Genomic DNA, 26,428 nt, shown 5'->3' with positions numbered 1-26,428 from the left:
CTTCAATTAAAAAAATTGAGTTAGAAGAAAAATAGGAAGGGAAGGCAAAAATGAAACTAAGTAAAATAAAGGGAGAAGGTACAAACTGTGTGCCTTGGTGTGGAAATTAAATTTGAATAAGAAAGCTGGAGCTCAGGACATCTGGCTGGCTCAGTCTGAAGAGCATGGGACTCCTGTTGTGAGTTTGAGTCCCACGCTGGGTGTGGAGATTACTTAAAAACCTTAAAAAAAAAAAAGAATGCTAGAGATCATGATTTTGGACCTATGCTATACACGAGAGGGCTCTAAAGACAAGCCCGTCTCTACTTTTTTTTTTTTTTTTAAGATTTTATTCATTTGACAGAGAGAGAGAGATCAAAAGTAGGCAGAGAGGCAGGCAGAGAGAGAGAGGGGAGGAAGCAGGCAGGACCCGGAGATCATGACCTGAGCCGAAGGCAGAGGCTTTAACCCACTAAGCCACCCAGGCGCCCCCTGTCTCTACTTCTAATAAACATTTAATCAATATGTAAGATACATCAATACAACTAGTTCAGCTATAATACATACCCTGTTATATCTGCTTCTCTGAACTTCTAGACTAGTTAGAGTCTCTTTTCCTGTTCTAGGTGTAAGGTAACTCAGCTCAGTTACCTAGAGTCATGGCAACATCAAATATTAAGGCTGAGAGGGTGTTAAAGCTCTTCTAGCCTAATCCTATTATTTTGAGATGAAGGGTTTATGCGTCTTGTCCAACGCCTACAGTTTGTGGCAGGTTCAAAAGCAGAATTTGGGTTTCTGTACTCCTGGTGAAGTATCTAACAGCTTTTCCTATCTTCCTGATGACTTTTTAAGTCCAAAGGCATTTTTCTTATTCTCCTGTACAAGAAGAGGAGATCTATTCTGAATTGCTTTAAAAGGTTTAGTTAAAATGGAATATAACATGCTGAATAAAAATACCCCTTGATATACAGACTTGGACGTCCTAGGTCAAAGGGATCATAGATTTAGGTCACTCACCACTAGAGGGCACTCAGATTTTCCCAGTTAATTTAAAGAGGCTGCCAGATACAGCCTGGAAACGGAGTTTATCAATGTGATGACATTTTCTATCAAGAGTAAAAGCTAAATGGCCCTTTCCCCCAGATGTACTGATGTCTAATGTATATATATGTCTATAGAAACCTGTTATAATGTATTTGTTATATTTGTTACTATTTTAGACTTAAGCCAGATGTTTTCACAAAGGACTCTTTCATTATTGCTTTCAAGCAGATTTTTGAAGTAAAAATTAACTTAAAATTCAACTTGCCTCCAGAGCATTCATGAAAAACCCAGAGGCCCCTGCCAAAATCCACAGGCCTACAGTATTTGAAGCAAAAACTGTTTGGGGCGGGGTGCGGGGGCGGGGGGACCTTGCATACTTTGATTTAAAAGGGTTAAGAAAGGGTGCCTGGGTGGCTCAGTGGGTTGAGCCTCTGCCTTCGGCTCAGGTCATGATCCCAGGGTCCTGGGATGGAGCCCCCCCATCAGGCTCTCTTCTTCACAGGGAGCCTGCTTCCCCCTCTCTCTCTGCCTGCCTCTCTGCCTACTTGTGATCTCTCTGTCAAATAAATAAATAAAATCTGTTTAAAATAAATAAATAAATAAAAGGATTAAGAAAGAAAAGAAAAATAGAGCTTTCTCTGCTATTAAAGTAAATGTATACAAGCCAGGCAATTATTTAACCCTCCAGTGTATCATCACTGAAGGCTTTATTCTGATGATGTGAGAGACTTCTGGAGATTTAGACCTGGAGCCATGAAAATCCATCCTCTAGGAGGACCAAGGACTTTCTAGCTGTGTTACTCAAATTCTGTAAAGGTCTATTCTATATACTTAAAAGAAGTTACATTGTTAGACCAGTTATTATCAACTACGATCACAGCATTGCCCTGTCTGAAACATATAAGAATCATCTTTGTGAAAAAGGGCAAAGGGTGAAAAAAAGAAAAGGGTGTTTCTGCAAAGCTCCTGCACCACTGACTGTTGATGGATAATTAGCATTCTGGGTTCTGGATTCTGCTGCATCCTCTTCCTGGCCCGTGGCACTTACCTGGTTGGGACTAGCCTGTGCTTTGCCAAGTACTGAGGAAAACCTGGCTCACAGCTTTGAAAAAGGATACATCTAGTTCACTCTGGAAAAGAGAAAAAAGTACAAGGATGAGAATGAGACACTGGGCCACATGCGCTTAGCAGAGCTAGCAGATGCTCTGGCCGCAAGTTTGGGAGCAGGTTGGGGAAACGGCTCTGGCCATACAAAGCTGAGCAGGAAGGCTCTGGTCGAGGACTGTGCTATCTATCTATTTATCTATTTATCTATTTATTTGAGATTTATTTATGAGAGAGAGAGAGCACACGTACGCGTGTGTACACATGAGTGGGGGAGGGGCAGAGGGAGAGAGTCTCAAGCAGACTCTGCACTGAGTGTGGAGCCTGATGCGGACTTGATCTCATGACCCTGAGATCACGACCTGAGCCAAAACCAAGAGTCAGATGCTTAATCCACTGTGCCACCCAGGCACCCCCTGGACGGTGCTTCTTAAAAAAAAAAAAAAAAAAAAAGGTTGTGGTCTGGGGGAATTTTGCCAACAAGAACAATTCATTCTTCGAACATAGAGGAAATAGACTACTTCAGCCTTTACAGATGATAACTCATTTGATACATGTATCAAAAACCTTAATAATATGCATGCCCTTTGAATCCATCAATTGTACTTCTGTAAATTTATCCTGAGGAAATAATTAGGTAACAGCACAACAATGTGTGATAGGATATTCAGGGTAATGTTTATAGAAGTAAATCACTGAAAACAAGCTACGAATCTATCAAGGGGGGACTACTTAAATCAATTATTGCAGATCCACAAATGAGGCTATAGGTATGTAAGTACTACCCTGTTAAGTAAAAAAGCAAGTGATAACATGACATATACAGTATTATCCCAAGGATATATGTACATGTAGATAAATATGCAGACATAGTTAGATACAGACAGATACATGGAGTCTAAAAAGAAATAAACCTAATAGAATGTGTCGGTAAGTCATGGGCTTACTCATGATCTTCTCCCCTTTCATTTTGCTTATATGTGTTTTTAATTGTTTTCAATGATTGGAGATGTTTACAGCATTAAAAAAATCATAGAGGGAGAAATAGTAAACAGAGTTAAATTCATAATTGAAAGGACTCAAGATGTGTCAAGTGAAGCAGTGACGACCCCACCCTCAATAGCAGCGGTCCTCTCTTGTGAAATGGCCCCCAGGGAAGCTAACTGGGTTGGCTTTTTGTTTTGAAATGTGATCTTGAGATGCTTCTTTCAGCCCAGACAGCATGAGACTGATCTCCAAATTTAAGATTTGGAAACTAAGATTAAAAATAGTCTCAGAAAGAATGTTTAAAACTCACTAACCCCAAAATAAGTCTTAGATGACAAGGCATCCTCTGAGTGGGACAGATTCTATTTTCTTGCCCATAGTACTCTCTTCCCTCCTCTTGTCTCTTCTTTTTGCTACTGTGATCCTAAATGGAGCCATCTCACAGTACTGTTGGAGTCCTGTGTAGTTACTAGTTTAAATTAAATTCTAATCTTTATTTCTGTGGTTTATGTGGTCACTGACTCTCTCCCCAGAATTACAGCAAGAATTCAACAACCAGCTATTTATTCTCAGTCACCAAATATAATAATAATTTTAAAAATCTTAGCACTGGGGGCACCTGGGTGGCTCAGTGGGTTAAAGCCTCTGCCTTCGACTCAGGTCATGATCCCAGGATCCTGGGATCGAGCCCCGCGTCGGGCTCTCTGCTCGGCAGGGAGCCTGCTTCCTCCTCTCTCTCTCTCTGCCTGCCTCTCAGCCTACTTGTGATCTCTGTCTGTCAAATAAATAAATAAAATCTTTAAAAAAAAAAATCTTAGCACTGGTAATGCTTGTACTCACTCATGATTATCCCAGGTTTAAAATATTGCTTTTTTGGGAAGTGGTATTTTTCTTGATAGGTATTCCTTTAAAATGGCTAATCATGTCCAGCTCTGAATCACAGACCCTGACTTGCAAACCAGTCTGTCTTAAGAGAGCAGTCCCTGTGATTAAGCAGGAGCCAGAGCTGTACTGTCTAATACGATGACCACCAGCATCATTTGGTGAATCGAATGAATTGAGATTAAATTCCTCATTCCTCTATACTAATATATACTAGTATAAATTCCTTTATACTAATCAGGTTTCCAGTTTTGAAAAAACCACATGTAGCTAGTGCCTACTGCACTGGATGGTACAGGTACAGAACATTTCTGTGGTGACAGAATATTCTACTGGACAGTGCTGACTTGTGGTACTCTCTCCAAGCTATTAATACAAAGATGGAGTTTAAAGCCAGCCTTACTGTCCCCTGGCCCCTCAAGGCCAGTCTCTGGAATGGCCTGACTCCCCCACCTCTTCCAGCTTCAGAGGGCACTAATTCCATCCTAGCGAGATACACAACCATCACTCAGGCCACAGGGCAGCTTCCTAGCTTTCCTCATGCATTAAGTAGTGGGTATTCGATCTAAGTACACATCCAAATCATCCACAAGGCTTGTTAAAACACAGACTACTGAACCTCCACTCAGACTTTCTGATCCAGTAGTCTGGGATGGGCCCACAATTTGGATTTTTAACAAGTTCCCAGGTGATGTTTATATTGCTGGTCCAGGAACCACACTTGGAGAAGCATTGCACTAAAGCAATGAAGACATGCTAGTGGATGGTCCCATGCAGAAGGAGTGTGCCAAATTTTACTTTACTTCATGTATTAGGACTTAGGCTGAAGATATAACTTCTTTTTTTTTTTCCCCCAAAGATTTTACTTATTTATTTGACAGAGAGAAAGTGGGAGAGAGTACAAGCAGAAGGAGTGGCAGAGAGAAAGGGAGAGCAGGCTTCCCATTGAGGAGGGAGCCTGATGTGGGGCTCAATCCTAGGACCCCCGGATCATGACCTGAGCCAAAGGTAGATGCTTAAACGAGTGAGCCACCCAGGCGCCCTTCAAGATATAACTTCTTAACATGAGTTTTGTCCTTAGTAGATTTCGGTGCACTCAATATTACTAACGATAGACCAGATTCCACTCACTGTCTCAGGAAAAAGCAGCTTGAAATAGTTCCCTCCTAATCCTTTTATTTAAAAGCAAAATAACAACAACAACAAAAATCCTTTTTATTTAAAAGCAAAACAAAAGAACCAAAACAACTTTGAAAACTCAGTTTGTGCTACTACTACCTCTCAAGAATGTCTAACCAAGGCTCAGGAAGGCCTACGGGAGCAGAGTAAAACATCTTCACTGATTCTTTTTTAAAAGAATATTGGAGGGGCGCCTGGGTGGCTCAGTGGGTCAAAGCCTCTGCCTTCGGCTCAGGTCATGATCCTAGGGTCCTGGGATCAAGACTCGAGTTGGGCTCTCTGCTCAGTGGGACAGTCTGCTCCCCACCCCCCGGCCTGCCTCTCTGCCTACTTGTAATCTCTGTCTGTCAAATAAATAAATACAATCTTTAAAAAACAAACAAACAAACTATCATGATTCAAAGAACACTGTCAGGAAAGTGAAAATTTCTCTCACTGAATGAGAGAAAATATTTTCAAATCATATCTGATAGGTATTTGTACTTGTATTCAATTAGTTCAATCAAAGATATTTTTCTACTCAATCAATTCAAAGATATCTGTATTCAGAATATATAAAGAACTCTTACAACTCATCAATAAATAAATAATGCAACTGAAAAAAATGGACAAAGGATTTGAAAACACATTTCTCCAAAGAAGATACACAAATGGCCAATAAACACATGAAAAGATGCTCAATATTTGTTATCCATTAATGAAATGCAAATCAAAACCACAACTGGCACCTGTACTACTTCATACCCCCTAGAATGGCTATAACCAGAAAGACATAGTAAAAAGTTTTGCCAAGAACATGGAGAGATTAGAACCCTCAAACACTGCTGATGAGAACTGATACCATGCAGCCACTCTGGAAAAACAGTTCCGTAGTGCATCAAAATGTTAATCATGGAGTTACCACATCACCTAGCAGTTCTACTCCTAGGTATATTCTACCCAAGAAAACAAAATATGATGCCACACAAGAATGTTTATACAAACGTTCCAAGCTGCCTTACTCATAATAGCCAAAAGGTATCACTAACCCAAATGTCCATCAACTAATGAAAAGGTAAACAACATGTGGTATAACCACTTAGCAGAATATAATTTGGCAATAAAATTATTGCCAAATAATTGGCTGGCCCTCCTGCCGTTCCCGCCCCAAGCCCAGCTTCTGCCCCGGCACGGTATGGTCCAATGATCCGAATCTGAGGACGCCTGCCCGGGGACATCGAGCCTCATCTCCGGGCCGCAGCCAGCTGACGGGGGCTCCAGGTGAGGGGCCCCGAGCGCGTCCTATCAAGCGGGAACCATCTCACGTGCTGCGTCAGTTCAGGGAGAAGAACCACCTTGGGCGGAAAGTTCACGCGTTTGCAGGTGGCTCTCCTTACGCGTGTGCCGCTGGTGGCCGCGGGGGACCCCGCTGTTCCCGGCCCCTCAGGTAAGCCGCTCCGTGAGCAGGCCTGCCGCTGCTCTCCGCGTCCCGGTGAAGGCGCGTGGCGCACGGCCGGGCAAACGGCTCCCACCGCCCCCCGCTCAGGTGCTGTGAATGGGTTGTGCTTCCCCACGGGACCGCTGAGAACGGCTTTGCACCCCGAGCCCCCCTGCCCTCCGTTTCTCAAAAGTGGCTTTTCCCCTAGGATGGAGAGGGCAGGAGCTCCATCTGCCTTGCACCGTGTCACCGTGGGGCTCAGAGGGTAACGGGGCCGGATCTATCCCAGACTGGGCCCTGGGGCTGGCGTCCCTCACGGCAGGGCTGCCCACCAACGCCCAGGGGGAGCGTGCCTCCTGCGCTCCCATTGCCTGGGGTGGTTGGAAGTGTCTTTTTAGAGTTTGAACTATTAATGGGAGAGTCATCCTGCTGTCTTTCCCTCAGAAGGGCTAAAATGTCTCCGTATTTCTTTCTAGATTTAAGTAAACATCTATCTGGGTCAGTTTCGTCTTCTCCCTGCCTCCTGATCATGGCCGGCTCAGACCCCTTTTTCTAACAGATATTTTAAAGAGTCCCTTATTGTTCAGAAATGAAATTCGGAGATGATATAGTTACCCCCACCCCCATTCTTATCCATCTAGAACCTCAGAAAGTGGCTTTTTTTTTTTTTTTTAAGATTTTATTTATTTACTTGACAGAGATCACAAGCAGGCAGAGAGGCAGGCAGAGAGAGAGAGAGAGGAGGAAGCAGGCTCCCTGCGGAGCAGAGAGCCCATGCAGGGCTCCATCCCAGGACCCCGGGGATCACGACCTGAGCCGAAGGCAGAGGCTTTAACCCACTGAGCCACCCAGGCGCCCCAGAAAGTGGCTTTTATTGTGGCTCCTGACTGGCTCAGTTGGTAGATCCTATGACTTTTGATCTCAGGGTCGTGAGTTCCAGCCCCACATTGGGTGTAAAGATTACTTAAAAAAAATAAAAATCTTAAGGGTGGGTGGGGGGGAAGAATGGGGCTTTATTTGGGACTAGGGTCTTTGCAGATGTAATTAGTTAAGGATTTCAAGACAAGGTCAGCTTGGATTTAGGGTAGGCCTGCAATCCAATGACAGGTGTCCGCGAGGAAGAGGAGAGACACAATAGAGGCCATGAGTGGACAGGCAGAGGTTGTAGGGATACGGCTTCAGGCCTGGGAACACAGGCCCCTAAGAACTCCTGGAGCCTTCAGAGGAAGTGTGACCCAGCATCACCTTGAGCTTCTAGAACTGAGAGAGGATAAACTTCTGTCACTGTAAGCCCCTGGTTTGTGGTCATCTGTTACAGTGGCCATAGGACATTGACACAGCCAGGAAATAAACTCAAGGTGGGAAGCACTGCTCTAAATGCATGCTCACCAGCTGCTCCATGGGCCTCTGTATGTGGATGTTATAGGCAAGCCTGTTTTACAGAGCAGCCATTGGGCTCAGAGATGCTGGGTGACCTGTTCAGGGCATACAGCCAGGAAGAGGGACTCTGGTGGGTTCCCATCTGGGGTCTGTCTGAGCCCTGTTCTGCCTGCAGGATTTCACCAGTGGTACAGGAATAGGTGATGAGGGCCATACCTGCTCTCTGAGTCTCAGCTTCTTCCCTACTTGTAGGGTGCCTGCAAGCACCTTCCACTGGCTGGTGCCGATCCCCTCTTCTCTTTCCACTCTGGCTTCTGCAGAACTGGGGCTGGTCTTCTCTCTGTGCTGATGAGGTCACTGCTCTGGGCACTTAGTAACCAAGACACAGACCTGAGTGGAGAGGCCAGGCCTCCTGGTGTGGGATGGCATGGACCTGTATGGAGTGGGGTCCTCAGGGCCCCAGGCCCACCAAGGAGGCTCGGGGGGGGGGGGGGGGGGCTCTGGCTCCTGTCCAGACTAGGCTCAGGCTGGCATTCCTTCTGGTGTTTGTGTGACATGGCGGAACTGACCCTAACCTGGGGACTGCGTCTGACCAGATCTGAGGGTTTGCAGGTTTCCTGAGTTCTGCTCTGGAGAGCTCTCTGCTTCCAGGGTCCTGCTCCTAACCCCTCCCATACCTGTGTCATTCTGAAGGGAAACAGTGCTAATCTCTGAAATAAGTGTCAGGATCTCTGGTGGAATTTGGTTTTGTCCAGAACAGTGTTTTCCCCAGAACCCTACTCACATTTTACCAATTGTATTTGGGTGTCCAGCGCATACCTGCTCTGTCCCCTGGTGGCCCTCCTTGCCCAGGCCTCAGGCCTCAGGCCCCCGGCCCCAGGAGAAGGGTGGCAGGCTCTCCTCTCACCTGCAGCAGCTTTCCCAAGCACCCCCTCTGGGCCAGGGTCCTGCTTTCACTCCTTTCTGGCTGCCTTCTCCACTCCCCCCAACCCCAACATCTTTATTATGAAAGTTGTCAAACATTCAACATTTCAAACAAAAGTTTCTCCCCCTCCCCTTTCCCCTCTCCCTTCCCCTCTTCTTTTTCCCCTGTCCTCCCCCCCACCCTTGTCCTTACCCTTTCCCTCTCCCTTCCTCCTCTCCTTCCCTCTCCTCTCCCTCCTCCTTCCTGGCCTAATAACCAATTCAAAGAAAGCTGCAGACATCATGGGGGGAAAAAAAAAAAGGAAAGAAGTACTGACACATGCTATAACATGGATGAATCTTGAAAATGTCATGCTAAGTAAAAAAATAAAGTCATAAAAGACCACATATTGTACAAGTCTATATAAATAAAAAATCTAGAACAGGCAAGCCTATAGAACAAAAAGTAAATTGGTGATTACCCAGAGCCTGGAGCAAGGGAGCGAGATCGTTGGGAGGGAAATGCTAATAGCAATGGTGTTTGTTTGGGGTTGTAAAATATTCTGCTGTTGTTGTTTTACATTGTTAGGGTTCTTTTGTTTTTATAAGTTTTCTTCAAAAATACTTGTATACTAATGTTACATGATGAGTGATTAACTTTATAAAGAGAACCATGGTAAGAATAAAATTATTAATGGTGGAATAAGCATCTTCTCTAATATATTAAGTCAAAGTACTTAAGGATACAGTGATTTCGTGGTGGTTATGAAATATTCTAAAATTGACTTTGCTGATGTCTGCACAAGTGTGTAAATATTAAAACCTGTGTATGTTATATGGGTGAGTTTGGGGGTATGTAAATTCAATTTCAGTATAGCTGGGGTTTTGGTTTTGCTTTGTTTTTTAAAAAGGGGGCTGTTGGGAAGCCCCTCAGTTAAGCGTTCTACTCTTGGTTTTGGCTTGGGTCATGATTTCAGGGGCACGAGATTGAGCCCCGTGACAGGCTCCACTCTCAGGGGAGTCTGCTTGAGATTCTCTCCCTCCCCCTCTGCCCCCTCTCCCCACTCTTGTATCCACACCCTCTCTCTGTCTCAGATAAATAAATAAAATCTGTAAGAAGGGGGCTGTAGGAAAGGAACTTATGTATACCTTAAGGGGAGGTGGTTTTGGTCATCAAAGCAAACGTGTGGATGGAAATAATTCCTAAACTAAAAAGGTTCCTCTTGCCTTAGGAAGGGAGACAGAAAAAAAGAAAGATGAAAAGTAAGTTAAACACGGGGCGCCTGGGTGGCTCAGTGGGTTAAGCCGCTGCCTTCGGCTCAGGTCATGATCTCAGGGTCCTGGGATCGAGCCCCGCATCGGGCTTTCTGCTCGGCAGGGAGCCTGCTTCCTCCTCTCTCTCTGCCTGCCTCTCTGCCTACCTGTGATCTCTCTGTCAAATAAATAAATAAAATCTTTAAAAAAAAAAAAAAAAGTAAGTTAAACACAAAGTCTCTTGATTAGAAGAAAGACATAAGAGGTTCTTAGGCTTGTAGAACTCGTTCTTTATAAAGATCTAAGGCACACAGTGTTTTGTAACACTTTGGATGAACCAGAAGGAAAGGTAAAGAAAAGGTGGGATCATCTGAGTTTTAACTTTTACACATTAAAGCTCTGTATGAACACAGGTTCTTGATATAGACCCATTTCTGGGAAACTGGGTGGAGGACAAAAGCCATTTTTTAGTCATTAGACTTACCACTCGGCTGAAGTACTCATCTAACACTTCCACAAAATTATGGATGAATTCATAAATGGCCATCTCGTTCTGAAATAAAAAAGGAAGGGCACAATTAGTTTTAGTATGGCCCGTATGTAATTAGACTCTGACAAATATTCAGAATAGTTCTAGGACTCACTTGTTTGAAAGAAGCTTACCAACAGAGAGAGAATAGAAAATCTTAACCTCTAGGATTTTAAGTCCCCAGTGAACGTAACTGGACTGAAACCAGATCGGGTCTAGTGTTTAGGGTTTTGAGCTCTGCTCCCTGACTTTATCATCAACTGGCTGAAAAAATGTTTTTGGTTCTTCATGCCACCATTTTTCCATTTGGGAAGATGGGAAACTACCTCCAGGTTTGGTTCATGGATAAAAAAACAATCAACTGAAATTCTGAGGTATCTTATATCTTAAATGACTTTTCATGGATTCAATAGCCATAGGTTCTATTGATCTGGGACTGATGTTTCTGGAAAGGTGAACTAAATCTGAGGAAATTCATTATTAACACAATCATATTTATAGTTTGCTCTGGCTTCTGATCTGTCAGCCTATATTTAATGCCACATCTGACTGGCCTCTACCCCTGTCTCAGTTGCCCCACTGAGCCACACAGAACAAGAGCAAGAACCTGGTATTGCCTAGGGTCGGGGAAAGCATTCTATGGTTTTGTGTTTACCCAAGCTGCTCATCTAATTCAAGAAAAATCCCAGATATTTTCTTTCACACAGCTTTCCCTGGCCTTGATAGAAACCAAGATCCTTTTAAGAGTCAAGAAAATTCTTAGATAGGCAAGTAGGGAAGAAAATGTCAATTTAAGGAGGAATAAAAGTCAGACTGTCAGGGTGCCTGGGTGGCTCAGTTGGTTAAGTGTCTGCCTTTGGCTTGGGTCATGATCCCAGGGTCCTAGGATCGAGTCCCAAGTCAGGCTCCTTGCTTCGTGGGGAGCCTGCTTCTTCCTCTCTCTCTGTTGCTCCCCCTGCTTGTGCTCTTTCTCTCTCTGTCAGATAAGTAGAATGTTTTGGGTTTTTTTTTAGATTTTATTTATTTATTTGACAGAGAAATCACACATACGCAAAGCAGCAGGCAGAGAGAGAAGGGGAAGCAGGCTCCCCGCCAAGCAGGGAGCTTGATGCGGGACTCGATCCCAGGACCCTGGGATCATGACCTGAGCCAAAGCAGAGGCTTAACCCACTGAGCCACCCAGGCACCCCTAAATAGAATCTTTAAAAAAAATTTTTTTTAATCAGACTGTCATTCCTAATTTTCTTGCATTTTCCATAGGCTCCTCTGTTATCTTACCTCAGTGTCGTTAACTCCAACCACAATGAATAGAGCAGCATACTGTCGATATATCAGCTTAAAATCCTTAAATTCAATGAAAGAACACTAGAAATAAAACACAATTAGATATTAATTCCTACGGTTGGCATGGATTTCTTCAAAATGGCTTGCATAATTTCTAGGTTCTGATTTTAGTACTGGTTAACACTGTCCTAGAAATATACAATATTAAAATGTTACACACTTTTGGTTGGTGCCTGTTGGTTGCCTCCTCACAATATTCGTGGGACTACTTGGAAGCATCTCTAGTGGGAGGCAGAGAAGGGTCTAGGAAAAAAGGCTTGGAATATCCCCGTGGATTCCCACCTGTATTCCTTCTCATTCCTTTGCTTTACTCTGTGTGGAAATCAGCCGGCAAAGGTACTGAGTAATTTTAAATTGCCTCCAACATGAAAAGATGTCAACATGACAAAGAAGATTTTCTTCTTTTCATCTCCCCTAGGCTCTTTGGGAAGCAATTAGAGATTTAGTTTTGTACTATTTAATAGCGAATGAATAGCCAAATATATATAGCATACACACATGCAAAAATAATCCTGATTTCTTTTTCCTAGACCCATGAAAAGAATCCATGTAGACTCTTTTATAAATTATTTAAAGTTTTGGCTTTTGTGGGGGCAGATGCTAGACAAAATCTCCCATCATAAACATTGCTTCTTATGAATTAATAACAAGTTTACCACCATGGGCTGGTGGTTAGAATAACTCCCTTCCCATTCATCTTTCCTACAGCCATTGTACAAAGCATATTGGGAAGGCACCGGGTAGACAGGAATTGGAAAGCAGCCTAAGGCACAGTGCTGCCCTTCCTTTGGGCTTCTGGGTGTGCTTGACCAAATGTGACTGCACATGAACTCTATGGCTATTTGCACTGGGGTAACTGCTCCTGGGCACCCAGATGCACCTGGAGATGAAGCTGTAAGTTTTTTTTTCTTTTCTTTTCTTTTTTTAAGATTTTATTTATTTGATAGAGAAATCACAAGTAGGCAGAGAGGCAGGCAGAGGGGGAGGGAGAGGCAGGCTCTGCTGAGCAGGGAGCCCGATGCGGGGCTCGATCCCAGGACCCTGAGATCATGACCTGAGCTGAAGGCAGAAGCTTAACCCACTGAGCTACCCAGGCACCCCTGAAGCTGTATGTGTTAATTATGAAGTTTCTTCCATGGTTAAGGCACTTGACCATCTATAAAATGGAGGGATTTGAGGCTCTTATTTAAAATTAGGATAAAGGTAAGAAATGCAGGATGACTCTGCAGCTTTTGGCTCACTGTAGAGCCAGTGCGATCTCTGCTTAGTTAGATCTTTCAAGGAAACACAACCTATTTTTTTTTTTTAAGATTTTATTTATTTAACAGATAGAGAGCACACAAGCATGGGAAGCAGCAGAGGGAGAAGCATGATATGGGGCTCGATCCCAGGACCCTGGGATCATGACTGGAGCTGAACGCAGAGGCTTAACCAACTGAGCCACCCAGGTGCCTGAAACACAAGCTCTCTGAAAGAACTGAAGAACATTTTTCAAAGCCTCTCAGGAGTTTGAAAAAAAAAAAAAGTAACAATGCACCTTTGTGGATAAAATAAAAACTAAGCTGAGATTGTTCAGTACCTAATTATCCCAAAGCCCACTGGGTTCCTTTTAAAATCTAGAATAATTCAGGGGGCGCCTGGGAGGCTCACTCAGTTAAGTGTTTGCCTTCGGCTCAGGTCATGATCCCAGGGTCCTGGGATTGTGCACACATGGGGCTCCCTGGTCAGGGGGAGTCTGCCCCTCCCTCTCCCTTTGCCCCTCCCCCTTAGCTCATTCTCTCTCTCTCTGTCTCTCTCGCTTTCGCTATCGCTCTCTCACCCTCTCCCTCTCTCGCTTTCTCTCTCTCAATAAATAAAATCTTTAAAAAAAGAATTCGGAATGCTTCAAAAATATCTCACAATATATTCGTTCCAAAGCATATATTTCAAAAGGTAACATATCCATGAAGATGGTGTTTGAAACTGTGCAGTGCCTGCATTCTGCAGAAAGATTCAACGGGAATGCTTCTTGAGTTTATCTTTATTTAAAGTATGTGTCTATTAGCACAGCCCTTTAATAGTTCCCCTTTCCCTTTGACAACTGCATGAAGCAGTATGTGCCACAGCCGGCCCAAACAGTAATTCAAAGAGGACTCTGAGATGTTGAGACTGGAAAATCAATTTAGGAGCCAAGGGAAACACGGTTCCAACATGTAACTTCTGAGCACTGATGTACCTTAATATTTTAAGACCTAGCAGTGGTTCCCACAGGCGGCCTTTCTACGTATGCTATGAAATGGAGAACTGGCAAAATTAATGGGTGATTTAAACAAGCTTTCTGATTTCGCTGCAGTTTATTAAGTGATTTCCAATAGATTCAAAGTTCAGGACCCAGATTAAGTACGTCTCCAATTAAGCCTCTTTGTAAAAATAGACTCAGTTCCTAAACTCTCTATTTGTTATTATTTTAATAATTTTGTTTAACCTCCATTTTGACAGAATGGGTAGATTTGTTGTGTCATATGAATTTTTAACTTCCACATACCCCATCTACATCATAAAACAAGACAAGTTCAAATAAAATTTGTTTTTTGTTTTTTTTTTTAACCACTAGTTGTCGGATTATGTGGGTGTTAAGTTTACAAGATGATAAGCAGAAAAAACTATGGTCTACATGAGAATCATGCCAGTATCCCTGGCACAAAATGTATCTCAAGTGCTTACCTCTATACCAATCATCTGACTTTCATCTCTTGGCTTAAAGAGAGCTACCTGCTGGGAACACCCCTCAGAGTTATAAGGGCTAAATTCATATGGAAAAAAAAGAAGGTATGTCTATTAGCTGGAATAAATTTGAGACAAATACCGGACTTGAATAAGAACTCAAGGCTTTTCCTGGTTTTCCTTGTTTGTATTTTCCTTAAGGGGATGTAAAAGAGAGCTATGCTTCAGTCTTCATTTCACTTCATTTGTTATTTTCCCTAATAGCTGTTGAAAGAATGTAGTTCAAAGAAAATGATGGCCCTTGAGACTCGGTAATAACAGATCTGCCCTTGCCAAGTTGAATGTGGAGATAAAAGAGAGAACCAGAAACTTACTTGTTCATTGGATCGGGAGAGACAGCTCTTTATGACTTCCGTTTCCAGAAGTGTACGCTTATTGATCTCCACATGTTCATAGTATTTAGAAAGTCGGGTCTGTCCTTGTTTATTCACCATTAGGAAAAATTTTATCATTTTTTTTTTCCTGGGCGGTATTTTTCCAGATAGTTCAAAAGTTATGTCAAGGGGTGGCTGTAATTAGAACCTGAAGGATGAAGGGACAACAAAAAGTTAAGATCAAATATCTCAAAGGATAATATTAGATGTATTCTGTAGATGAATCAAGAGTAAATAAAATGTTATCTGATAATATTGATCTTCGCTCCTATAAATTAAATGAGGTTTTAATAAATAAGTAAACATAGGGGTGCCTGGGTGGCTCAGTCGCTTAAGCTCTGCCTTTGGCTCAGGTCATGATCCCAGGGTCCTGAGATCAAGTCCCTGCTTCTCCCTCTCTCTCTGCCTGCCACTCCCTCTGCTTGTGCTCTCTCTCTCTCTCCCTCTATCAAATAAGCAAATCAAATCTAAAAAGTTAAAAAAAAAACCCAAAACTAGAAGAGTGCCTGGGTGGCTCAGTTGTTAAGCCGCTGCCTTAGGCTCAGGTCATGATCCCAGAGTTTTGGGATCAAGCCCCACATCAGGCTCCCTGCTCTGTGGGAAGCCTGCTCCTCCCTCTGCCACTCCCCCTACTTGTGTTCCCTCTCTCACTGTGTGTCTCCCTGTCAAATAAATAAATAAAATCTTAAAAAAAAAAAAACAAAACTAAACAGAAATCTTCATTAGTTATACTCTAAAACTTTTTTTTTTTTTTTTTTTTTTTTAAAGTAGGCTCCATGCCCAGTACAGAGCCTAATGTGGGGCTTGAACTCACAGCCCTGAGATCAAGACCTGGGCCACCTAGGTGCCCCTCTTTCAAATCATTTTTGAATTTCCCCAATACTTCCGCTACTTGTATTTGTTCAATAGATTCATCATTTTTGTTGGGCATCAACTATGTGTCAAGCACCAAGAGAATACAAAGATAAAGAAGTGGTGATTTTTTTTTCAATGTTTAGAACATTTTATTAAAGCAAAAGTTGTTGGGATTAAGTGAAATACAAAAACATAGAACTATTTACAAAAACATAGAAATATTTACAAAAACATTGATAACACTGCTCAAGTCACACATATATAAAAATGCAGAAAGGTCCTGAAGAGTTTATAAGGTGAGGGCACCTGAACTTTATTTTATGAACTTTATTTTAGGAGAGACAAGCTCTACAGTGAAGTTTTCTTTCTTCAGTGGTGGGAACAGTAGTAGTAATCTCCACTATTTGCTAAAACCCCCCACCAAGGCCCTCTAACATGTCCTATGGAAGGTCCTCTACCAAGCAATTTTCCTATATTCCTTAATTCCCACAATTCTCTGAGGCAGCTCCTTGTGTTATCCCCACTCTAAGGCCAATCAAATTGAAGTTTAGGGATGGAAGGATCCTCAAAGTCTCTAGGTTACTTGTGTCAGAAATAAGAGGCAGCTCAGAAGCCAGGCACATGCCTGGATCCATGACACCCCCTCATTTGTCCTCATCACTCCCAAGGGTCCATGCTTGCAATTTTATTTCTAACTTGGCTATAATGAAACTCGTGTTGGGTCCTCCTACACTTGCTATAGATTTCGAAATGATCAGGGCAAGAGTGCACAATACTGACCAATGGCCAGTGCTTCTTTCATCAGGAGCATCGGAGCTGTCTCCCTGACTCCCTTGACAGTATCATATTCACATTTTGTAGTAGCTGTGAAAATTAAGTGCAAAACACCAAGGTTAATAATAGTTCTTTTTTTTTTTTTTAAGATTTTATTTATTTGTCAGAGAGACAGAGAGAGAGCGCACAAGCAGGCAGAGTGGCAGGTAGAGGCAGAGAGAGAAGCAGGCTCCCCGCCGAGCAAGGAGCTCCATAAGGGACTTGATCCCAGGACCTTGGGACCACTACCCGAGCCGAAGGCAGCAGCCCAATAGACTGAGCCACCCAGGTGTCCTGTTAATAATAGTTCTTAAATTAACTTTTTTTTATTTTTTAAGATTTTACTTATTTATTTGACAGAGAGAATGACAGTGAGAGAGGGAACACAAGAAGGGAGAGTGGGGGAGGGAGAAGCAGGCCTCCCGCTGAGCAGGGAGGCGGATATGGGGCTCATCCCAGGACTCTGGGATCATGACCTGAGCCAAAGGCAGGCGCTTAACCGACGGAGCCACCCAGGTGCCCCTCTTAAATGAACTTTTATTTATTTATTTATTTTTTAAAAGATTTTTTTCATTTATCTGACAGAAGAGATCACAAATAGGCAGAGAGGCAGGCAGAGAGAGAGAGAGAGGAGGAAGCAGGCTCCCTGCTAAGCAGAGAGCCCGATGCGGGGCTCGATCCCAGGACCCTGGGATCATGACCCGAGCTGAAGGTAGAGGCCTTAAACCACTGAGCCACCCAGGTGCCCCTTAAATGAACTTTTAAAATTTGGAATAATTTTACAGAAAAGTTGCAACAGGTTACAGGATAATTCTTGGACTACATTTTGTATTATTCTTTGCCCCCCCAGCTCATCTCTTATTTCTTAAACCATATCAGACATGTGGTTATCTCACAACAATGCCAAACACAAAGAGCTAGAAAGAGCCAGGCCCAGTCTGGCAAAGCCTGAGCTGCCATGTTCATTGAGGGCACAGGGCAGGATGTTCTGTAGACCAGCTCAGCGGGGGACATGGCAGCTGTGCCATGGGCGGGGAGGCCTGTAGTCATTCACCCTCCCTCTTCCAGGAAGATAAGCTCACTACTGTAGGTGGGATTGCAACATACCCCGTTTAGTCATTTGGTATTAAGTGCTGCTTTTATTCTCACAAATTACTGCCAGTAAATTATGGCTGGAGACCAGTAAATTAAGTTACCATTCATTCTTTTATTGCCGTTTAGCAAAGTTTTTTTTTTTTTTTTAAAGATTTTATTTATTTATTTGTCAGAGAGAGTGAGCACAGGCAGACAGAGTGGCAGGCAGAGGCAGAGGGAGAAGCAGGCTCCCTGCTGAGCAAGGAGCCTGATGTGGGACTTGATCCCAAGTCTCTGGAATCATGACCTGAGCCGAAGGCAGCCGCCTAACCAACTGAGCCACCCAGACGTCCCAGCAAAGTTATTTAAAAAGAATCTTCATGAAATTTAGAAATTATAATCCTATACTCTGGATTCCAACTGCCAGCTAAAAGAAAGCTACTGTCTTGGGGACCTGGGTGGCTTTAGTCGGTTGAGTGTCTAGACGACTTCTGGTTTCGGCTCAGGTCATGATCTCAGGGTCCTGGGATCCAGCCCCGTCAGGGGCCCCCTGCTCAGCAGGGAGTCTGCTAGTCTCCTTTCCCTCTGCCCCTCCCCCTACTCTCTCTCTCTCTCTTTTTATTTATTTATTTATTTATTTATTTATTTATTTATTTGACAGATCACAAGTAGGCAGAGAGGCAGGCAGAGAGAGAGGGAGAAGCAGGCTCCCCGCTGAGCAGAGAGCCCGATGTGGGGCTCGATCCCAGGACTCCGGGATCATGACCTGAGCCGAAGGCAGAGGCTTAACCCACTGAGCCACCCAGGTGCCCCTCTTTTTTTTTTTTTTTTTTTTTAAATAAAAAGATAACATCTCAAAGGTACTCATGTCCAAACCTTTGCCTTTAAACGTCTGGCTATGTTAAGTTTACGGTAAAATGAGATGTAAAATGATCCCACTGAGATGTTACACAAAAGGATCAAATTGGTTTCTACCTTAACAAGCACAGCATTCCTTCCCACTGACTTAAGGAAAAAGGATGACAAACAAGGGCGTGTTGAATTGATACTCATTAGGATGCAAGCCTTGAAAATAGTAGCTGAAGGCATCTAAAGGCTCGAATACATCTTTTTTTTTTTTTTTTGCAGCTCATAAACAATTACACAATTTATAACTTTAGGATTACACAGTGGTAATAAAGTAGACAAGTAAAACTGTAAACTCCATTATAAAATATACAAAGCCGAAATATACAATGTGGAGACTCAGAGACAAGTACATGTTTGAGAACAGAAGATGAATGCTTTAAGCACCTCTCCTGGTTACTAATCATCAGGGAGGAGAGAAATCAAATAATTATGAAACTGAGGTAGGGCAATAAGGAAAGAATATGCCTAGACAAGTGCTGGGAGTGGTCAGGAAGCAGGTATGAACTTCCTCTGTTTATAAAACTCTTTGCATTCAACAACACAGGCTGGGGAAGATGTTTTAATTGCCAGGACCTAGGGGATTCCACACCCAAGAGCCTGTGTGAATCGAGGACAGATAAGGAAGGGAAATTTCACTGAGGAAAGCCTTACACGAAGAATGCCAGGATGCCTAAAGGCCAAGATGAGGAAGTTTGGTATAGTCATAGTAGAATATGAGCAGATCAATATCCCAAGACCCTTTATGACACAAACTGAATGCCTAGAGAAAGGAGAGGAACAACTGAAATGTATGCTGAATTGGGTACAGTTTTCATATTTCTGATGGTGTATTCTGAGGCTGTCATCCAGAGATGACCAATAGATTGTAACTTGGGTGCCAACTGTGACTAACTGTATTTGCTGCTTTGAGCACTGTGTTTGGAAGGATTCTGCAACTGTTTAGGTTCAAAAGGATGCCATGAATGATGAGTATGTCAGCTGCAGGTTAGGAAGCAGGGTGTGGCAACATATGCATCTTATATCTGTCAGCCCTGATGTGCACTCTCTTCATTTTGCAGATGGGAAAATGGATAATCTGAGATGTAGAGTGAAGTCTTGAATTCTGGTCCCCTGACTCATCTGATGCCATCTTTAATCTGTCACAGTGCCTCTTTGCCTTGCTCAGTGTATTAGTGTCATTAGAGGTTCATTTAAGCTTACTAAGCATCAACTTCAGGTGGCTAAATTTGATTACATACTAAGCTCTCCTACAAAACCAGTGATTTTTACTTCTTTATTGTGACAATTTTATTGTGACCCAGCACACATGTACATACGTATCTGATTCAGTTATATATGATGTTCACCAAACAATACCTATCCATTCTGTGTGTATTGTACTCTAGTGATTTTTGTGACATTTTATAAAAAATGTAGGTGTGAGGTGTTTGGGTTACATAGATAAATGTATTTTTTTTTAAAAGATTTTGTTTATTTATTTGACACACGAGAGAGAGATAGCGAGAGAGGGAACACAAGCAGGGGGGAGTGGGAGAGGGAGAAGCAGGATTCTTGCTGAATGGGGAGCCCAATGCAGGGCTTGATCCCAGGACCCTGGGATCATGACCTGAGCCAAAAGCAGACACTTAACAGACTGAGCCCCAACACACAAAATACACATACTAACAATGTGATGTATCACTGTTGAACCTGATCTTGGTATCTGGCTGAGACAGTTTTGTTAGGTTTCTGTAATATAAAGTTATCCTTTCCACACCATACTCTTTGGAGGGAAGTCATTATATGTAGCCCACATTTAAGGGTTGGGAAGTTATGTTCCATCTCCTTGAAGAAAAAGTACCTATGTAAATTATTTGGAATTCTACTGCACAGGAGATCTGTCTACTGTACCCTATTATTTATTTACTCAATCACTTATTTACATCAGTAGAGACTCACAGTTATTTTATTTTATACTTAGGGTTACAATACAATATGATCCACAGATTTTTAATTTCAGAAGCCACTAACAAACTGTGGCCCAACGTTTGAAAAACACTGTATTAGAATATGAACTTGTGGGTAGGAGTCATATCTTATTTCAGATCTTTGCACAGTGCCTAGTATAAGAGATTATCCAATAAATGTTTGTTGAACGAATGAAATAATGAAGACTTTCTTAAAGTGATAATTTCCCCTTAATAAGAAAATCACATCAGTATTCAAACAAAGCAGACACATAAAGTACTCTGGTACCCCAACTCCTGCCCCAAAGCCTATCAGTCTTCCTCAAAGATATAAACTAATGTTTTTAAGTTTGGTGCATATTCCTCTAGACTTTCTATAAATTTACATGTAAATATGCATGCATGTGTAGTAACCTTATTTCTTAAACCTAAATGTGATCGAACTCTAAGATGCCAAGTGACTAGTCTGGCGGTTATTCTCTTCTGGAACCTTTGAATGAACCAGGTATGCTCACAAAGCCCTGGCTGGAGCATATAAAAGGGCACTGAAGAGAGGCGTCTTGGAACTCATCAGGAGCACTTCCTGTTGACTCAGTCTAGTTCAGGCTTTCCTGGTCTTTGTCCCCTTGATCCAGGGCCTTGGCTCCCATTCTTTCTCTGGCCTTAGTTCTTAAGGAGATGGCTTGGATTTCTGCAATCTTCCAGGACTTGACCTTTGGTATTTGCCCTCTGGCTATAACCAGGGAAGTCTCTGGCACTCAGCCTTTGCTCAGTTAACTGGGAGCAGCAATTACTTTACAGAGTGGTAGTGGAAGATCAAATGAGGTAAATGATGTAATTCTTTTTTTTAAAGATTTTATTTATTTATTTGACAGACAGAGATCACAAGCAGGCAGAGAGGCAGGCAGAGAGAGAGAGAGAGGAGGAAGCAGGCTCCCTGCAGAGCAGAGAGCCCGATGTGGGGCTCGATGTGGGGCTCGATCCCAGGACCCTGGGATCATGACCTGAGCCGAAGGCAGAGGCTTTAACCCACTGAGCCACCCAGGCGCCCCAAATGATGTAATTCTTATAAAACATTTAACACACTGACTTCTTTCATTTCCTTTCTTATTGTATATTAAACTAGAAAGGAATGCTGGTAAGATTATAAGGAAACAGGTGTATATGTATACATTGTGAGTGGTCCCTTAAATTGTTACAAATTTTTTTACAGTGTAACTTGATATAATTTAACCAAAAAAATCATGAAAATGATTCTACCGTTTACCTCAAGCATTTCTGTTTTGGTAATCTATCCTAAGGTATAAGTTTAAATCCACAGGCATGAAAATATTTATAATAGTGAAAACTGAAACAAGCTGATATTACAATCTGAGAACCAAGTGTTAAATGAACACCAACTTGATATTTTTTAACCACTAAAATAACCATGCAAGGGACCATGAGACTTAAGGACTTAAGCATAGGAAACAAACTGAGGGTTGCTGGAAAGGAGAGGGGTGGGGGATGAGGTAACTGGGTGATGGACATTAAGGAGGCCAAGTGATGTAATGAGCACTGGGTGTTATGTAAGACTGATGAATCACTGACCTCTACCTCTGAAACCAACAGTACATTATATGTTAATTGAATTTAAATAATTTTTTAAAAAAGAAAAATATGCAGACTATGCAGAAAAATGGGGAAAATGTAGATATAATAAAGTCACAAAATCAGAATACCAAATTTTATACCACATGGATTACAATTATGTAGAAGCAAGATCTGAGTAAAGATTATAGAGACTAGACAGAAACCATACAAAAATAAGACATAAAACAAACAAAAAGAGATTAGAAAGATGAACATTGAAAACATCATGCTAACTGAAAGAAGCCAGTCACAAGGACAATATATTGTATGATTCCATTTATATGAAATGTCCGGAATGGGGAAATCTACAAGGAAAGTAAATAGATTAAGGCTTTCCAGGGGATGGGGGTTTGGGATGGGAGGTCTAAGAGGAATAGCATTGTAATGATAGTTGAACAAACGTGCACATATAAAAGCCACTGAATTGTATACTTTAAATGGGTGAATTATATGGTACATGAATTATATCTCAATAAAGGCTGTTAAAAAAAAAAGACAGACCAGACAATCTGGGAAGAGCTCCCAGTGGCCAAAGCTGAAACAATCTGGACAACAAATAACAAAGTATCAGATTATTACCCAGAGTATACAATAAGTATACATTAGTACATACTGATATAAGTACATGATTGAATAAATAAACAGGGCAGAAGAATCCCATATATAGGTTTCCCCCTGCTCTCTGAAAGTAAACTGCTCCTGGGAAACCTTTACCAAGCCAAAAATGGCAGTAAAGCAAAGAAGCAATTACTATTAATTTATATGGGGAAATTTTTGAGCATTCCCAGACACAAAAAATAACCTCTCTCAGGCTTTTCTGATGCCTTAGGACCCATCTTGCTAAGGGATGTACAAAATAAATGGAGAGAAAGCACAGATGCTCAGGGACACAGCTCCAAGCTCTGGCAGCTTGATGCTGTCATGCTGAGTGTAGTTCCCGGGGAAGGAGCTTGGCAGGATCTCTCTGGCTGTTCGGGTGCACACTGCCTCCATGACTGCTCACTGCAAAACAAATGCTCAACGCTATTTTTGCTTTCCGCCTTTTCTCCTAAAAGTGAAAATCCTTTTTGAATTTCTTTCAGTCAACGAAAACGGGTACTAAGTAGGTCTTTCATAAAAGCGAAAGGCTTTTCGTAGGAGATACCTCCCTATCTGTTGAGAGGCTCTCCTTCAGGAGGTGGAGCTTAAATTCTCCCACCCATTCACTGGAGGGTAAGGGGGGCTTAGTGACTCACTTCCAAAGGTCAGCATGTGGAAATAGAAAATGGTATCCTCACAGCAGAGAAACCTGGCACACACCACCTTGCCCAACTGACGAAGGCTAGCATCATCAGTCATGTCACGTCCCCTGATACGATGTGATGAGAAAAGTACTTCATCTCTGTGGTATTCTTCCCCAAACCCACAGCCCATTCTAATCATGCGAAAATGCAGTAGAAAACAAACAAACAAAAAACAAATGAAAGGACATTCTAAAAAAATATCCCACCTGTATTTCCCCAAATTGTCAAGATCATGAAAAACAAGAGAAGTGTGAGAAACTGTAAGAGATCAGAGGAGACTAAGGAGATAATGGTGACTACATGCAACTTGGTATCCTGGAGGGGATCCTGAACAGAAAGAGGACATTAATAAAAAATTGGCAAGGGGTGCCTGGCTGGCTCAGTCAGAGGAGAATGTGACTCTTGATCTTGGGGCTGTGAGTTTGAGTTCCACTTTGGGTGTACAGATTACTTAAAAATAAATAAATAAACTTAAAAAAATTTTTGGTGAGGGGCATGTGGGTGGCTCAGTCCGTTAAGCATCTATTTTTGGCTCAAATCACAATCCCAGGGTCCCATGATGGAGCCTCGCACTGGGCTCTCTGCTCTGTGGGGAGCCTGCTTGTCTCTCTCCTTCTGTGTGTGCACTCTTTTTCTCTTGCTCTTACTCTCTTTCTCAAATAAATAAACAAAATCTTAAATTTTGTGTGTGTGTGTGTGTGTGTCTGTGTGAAACATGAGAATAGTCTGAGTTTAGTCAATAATAATGGTACCCATGTTGGTTTTTTAGATCTGATAAATGTAACATGGTAATATGAAATGACAACATTAGGGGAAATGGGTGAAGACATTCAGAAATTCTCTATACAATCTTTGCAATTCTTTTATAAATCTAAAATTATTCCAGGTAAAAAGTTTAGTTTTAAAAAAGGAGAGAGGGGTGCCTGGCTGGCTCAGTTGGAAAAGAATGTGAGTCATGAGTTCAAGCCCCACACTGGGTATAGAAATTACTTAGATTAAAAAAACAAAAACAAAAACAAAACTTTAAAATATAAAAGGAGAGAGTTGTATTTGTATTAAAGTGAAGGGGGTTTATTTGTTGGTGTGTCTGAGTGTCTAAGCCTATGTCATATTGGTTATATTAGTTATATTTGGTTATATTGCTTAGATATCTAAGTTCTTATCAGTATATTATAGATGTTTAGGTATGAGGTTCATTTATATTAACATTCCCAACAACTATACTTTAGGCTTTCTTATTTTTGTTTAGCTAAGAAGAATATTAATTTTAAGAGATGAGGGGGCGTGTGCGTGTATCAATGTATACGTTCTGTAAATGGCTTCCTATGCCCTTTGGTCAGTCTCTGTTCTGACCTGGATAACCTCTAGTAGTTCCCAGTAATCCTTTCACCACACATCACCATTTGGGAATTTTCCCTCTTTTTCCCTAGTTCAGGGTTCAGAAAAGCTTTTTCTATAAAAGCCAGGTATATTTTAGGCTCTGAGGGCCATATGGTCTCTTTCTCAACCAGTCACTCTGCCCCTGCAAAATGAATGCAGCCCATACAATATAAATAATATGTAAAGCTGTGTTCCAAGAAAACTTTATTTATGAAAGCCATCAGAAACTGGATTTAGTCTGCAGGCTGCAGCTTGCTCTGCTCTAGACCAGTGCTTATCAAACTTAATGAGCATATAAATCACTTGGGGAACTTAGGAAAATATAGAATCTGATTCAGTAGGTCTGGAGCAGGAACCATACATGGCGTGGCAGAGTATGAAAAGACTCATTAAAATACACACCTACAAGGTCATGAAGTTCACCTTTCTCAATATCAAATCAGACCAAATAACATGAGCTGAGTGCTTACTAGGTACATGACAATAAGGCAACAGAGTAAACAGAAACACAACTATTATGGGTAATTTCTTTCATTTGGACATGGATGTTAATCCACAGAATGCAAGCTGTCCTGACATGTCACTCCACAGACCCTCAGGTTCGTTCACGTGATCTGGCGGGTTTGGTGGCAGCCCCATCCCTCATGGCCTCAGCAGGTCTCTCTCAAAGTTGTATGTATATTAGAATACAATGTTATTTCCAGGAAGCACAGAGCCATTCTTTCGTCAAGAATTTATAGTAGCTGTCTAGAATATTTCATTTAACCTGAAGAAATTACAATGCATGTTATACCATATACCAAAATTAACTCAAACTAGATCACAGACCTAAATATAAGAGGTAAAACTGTAAAACTTTTAATTTTATTTAAAAAAATTTATTTTAAGTAGAATCCACAACTAAGTGGAGCTTGAACTCAATGACCCTGAGATCGAGAGTCACACGTTCTACCGACTGAACCAGTCAGGTGCCCCAAGACTATAAAACTTTTAGAAGAAACAGATTTAAGACCAAAAACACAGGGGTGACTGGTTGGCTCAGTTGGTTAAGCATCTGTGTTCAGCTCCCATTATGATCCCAGCGTTCTGGGATGATGCCCTGCATTGGGATTCCCTGCTCAGCAGGGAGCTTTCTTCACCCTTTGCCTCTCTTGGGCTTGTCCTCTCTCCCTCACTCTCAAAAAAAATAAATAAAAATATTTAAAAACAAACAAACAAATAAAACAAACCAAAAGCATGCTCTACAACAGAAAAAAACTGATAAACTGGATTTTATCAGACTTAGAAAACTTGTATTTCAAAAGACATTAAGAAACACATTAAGACATTTCCTTAAGAAAATGAAAAGTCACAGACTAGTAGAAATTATTGACAAATCATGTATCTGATAAAGGATT

The 26,428-nt window shown here is 41.9% G+C and overlaps 1 protein-coding gene across 5 annotated transcripts in view; it reads right to left on the bottom strand.

The window, feature by feature from the left end:
- AP4S1 (adaptor related protein complex 4 subunit sigma 1) overlaps positions 1-26,428 on the bottom strand; it is a 54,237-nt gene that overhangs the window by 11,546 nt on the left and 16,263 nt on the right. For 2 of the 5 annotated variants that reach the window (XM_047737939.1, XM_047737942.1), the window contains exons 2-5: positions 15,080-15,287; positions 11,937-12,023; positions 10,614-10,682; positions 2,142-2,153 (exon numbers count right to left, since the gene is read on the bottom strand). In XM_047737939.1, the coding sequence (XP_047593895.1) occupies positions 2,142-2,153; positions 10,614-10,682; positions 11,937-12,023; positions 15,080-15,217 (306 nt within the window). In that variant the 5' untranslated portion in view covers positions 15,218-15,287. Of the gene's footprint in view, positions 1-2,071; positions 2,154-10,613; positions 10,683-11,936; positions 12,024-15,079; positions 15,288-16,774; positions 16,859-26,428 lie in introns of those variants that run through there. The other 3 variants (XM_047737940.1, XM_047737943.1, XM_047737944.1) reach the window with 3 other exon arrangements.

Source organism: Lutra lutra, chromosome 7 (assembly GCF_902655055.1).
Source record: "Lutra lutra chromosome 7, mLutLut1.2, whole genome shotgun sequence".
Taxonomy (NCBI): Eukaryota; Metazoa; Chordata; class Mammalia; order Carnivora; family Mustelidae; genus Lutra; species Lutra lutra.
The sequence above is the reverse complement of the archived record's forward strand: the minus strand, read 5'-3'. Positions and strand labels throughout refer to the sequence as shown.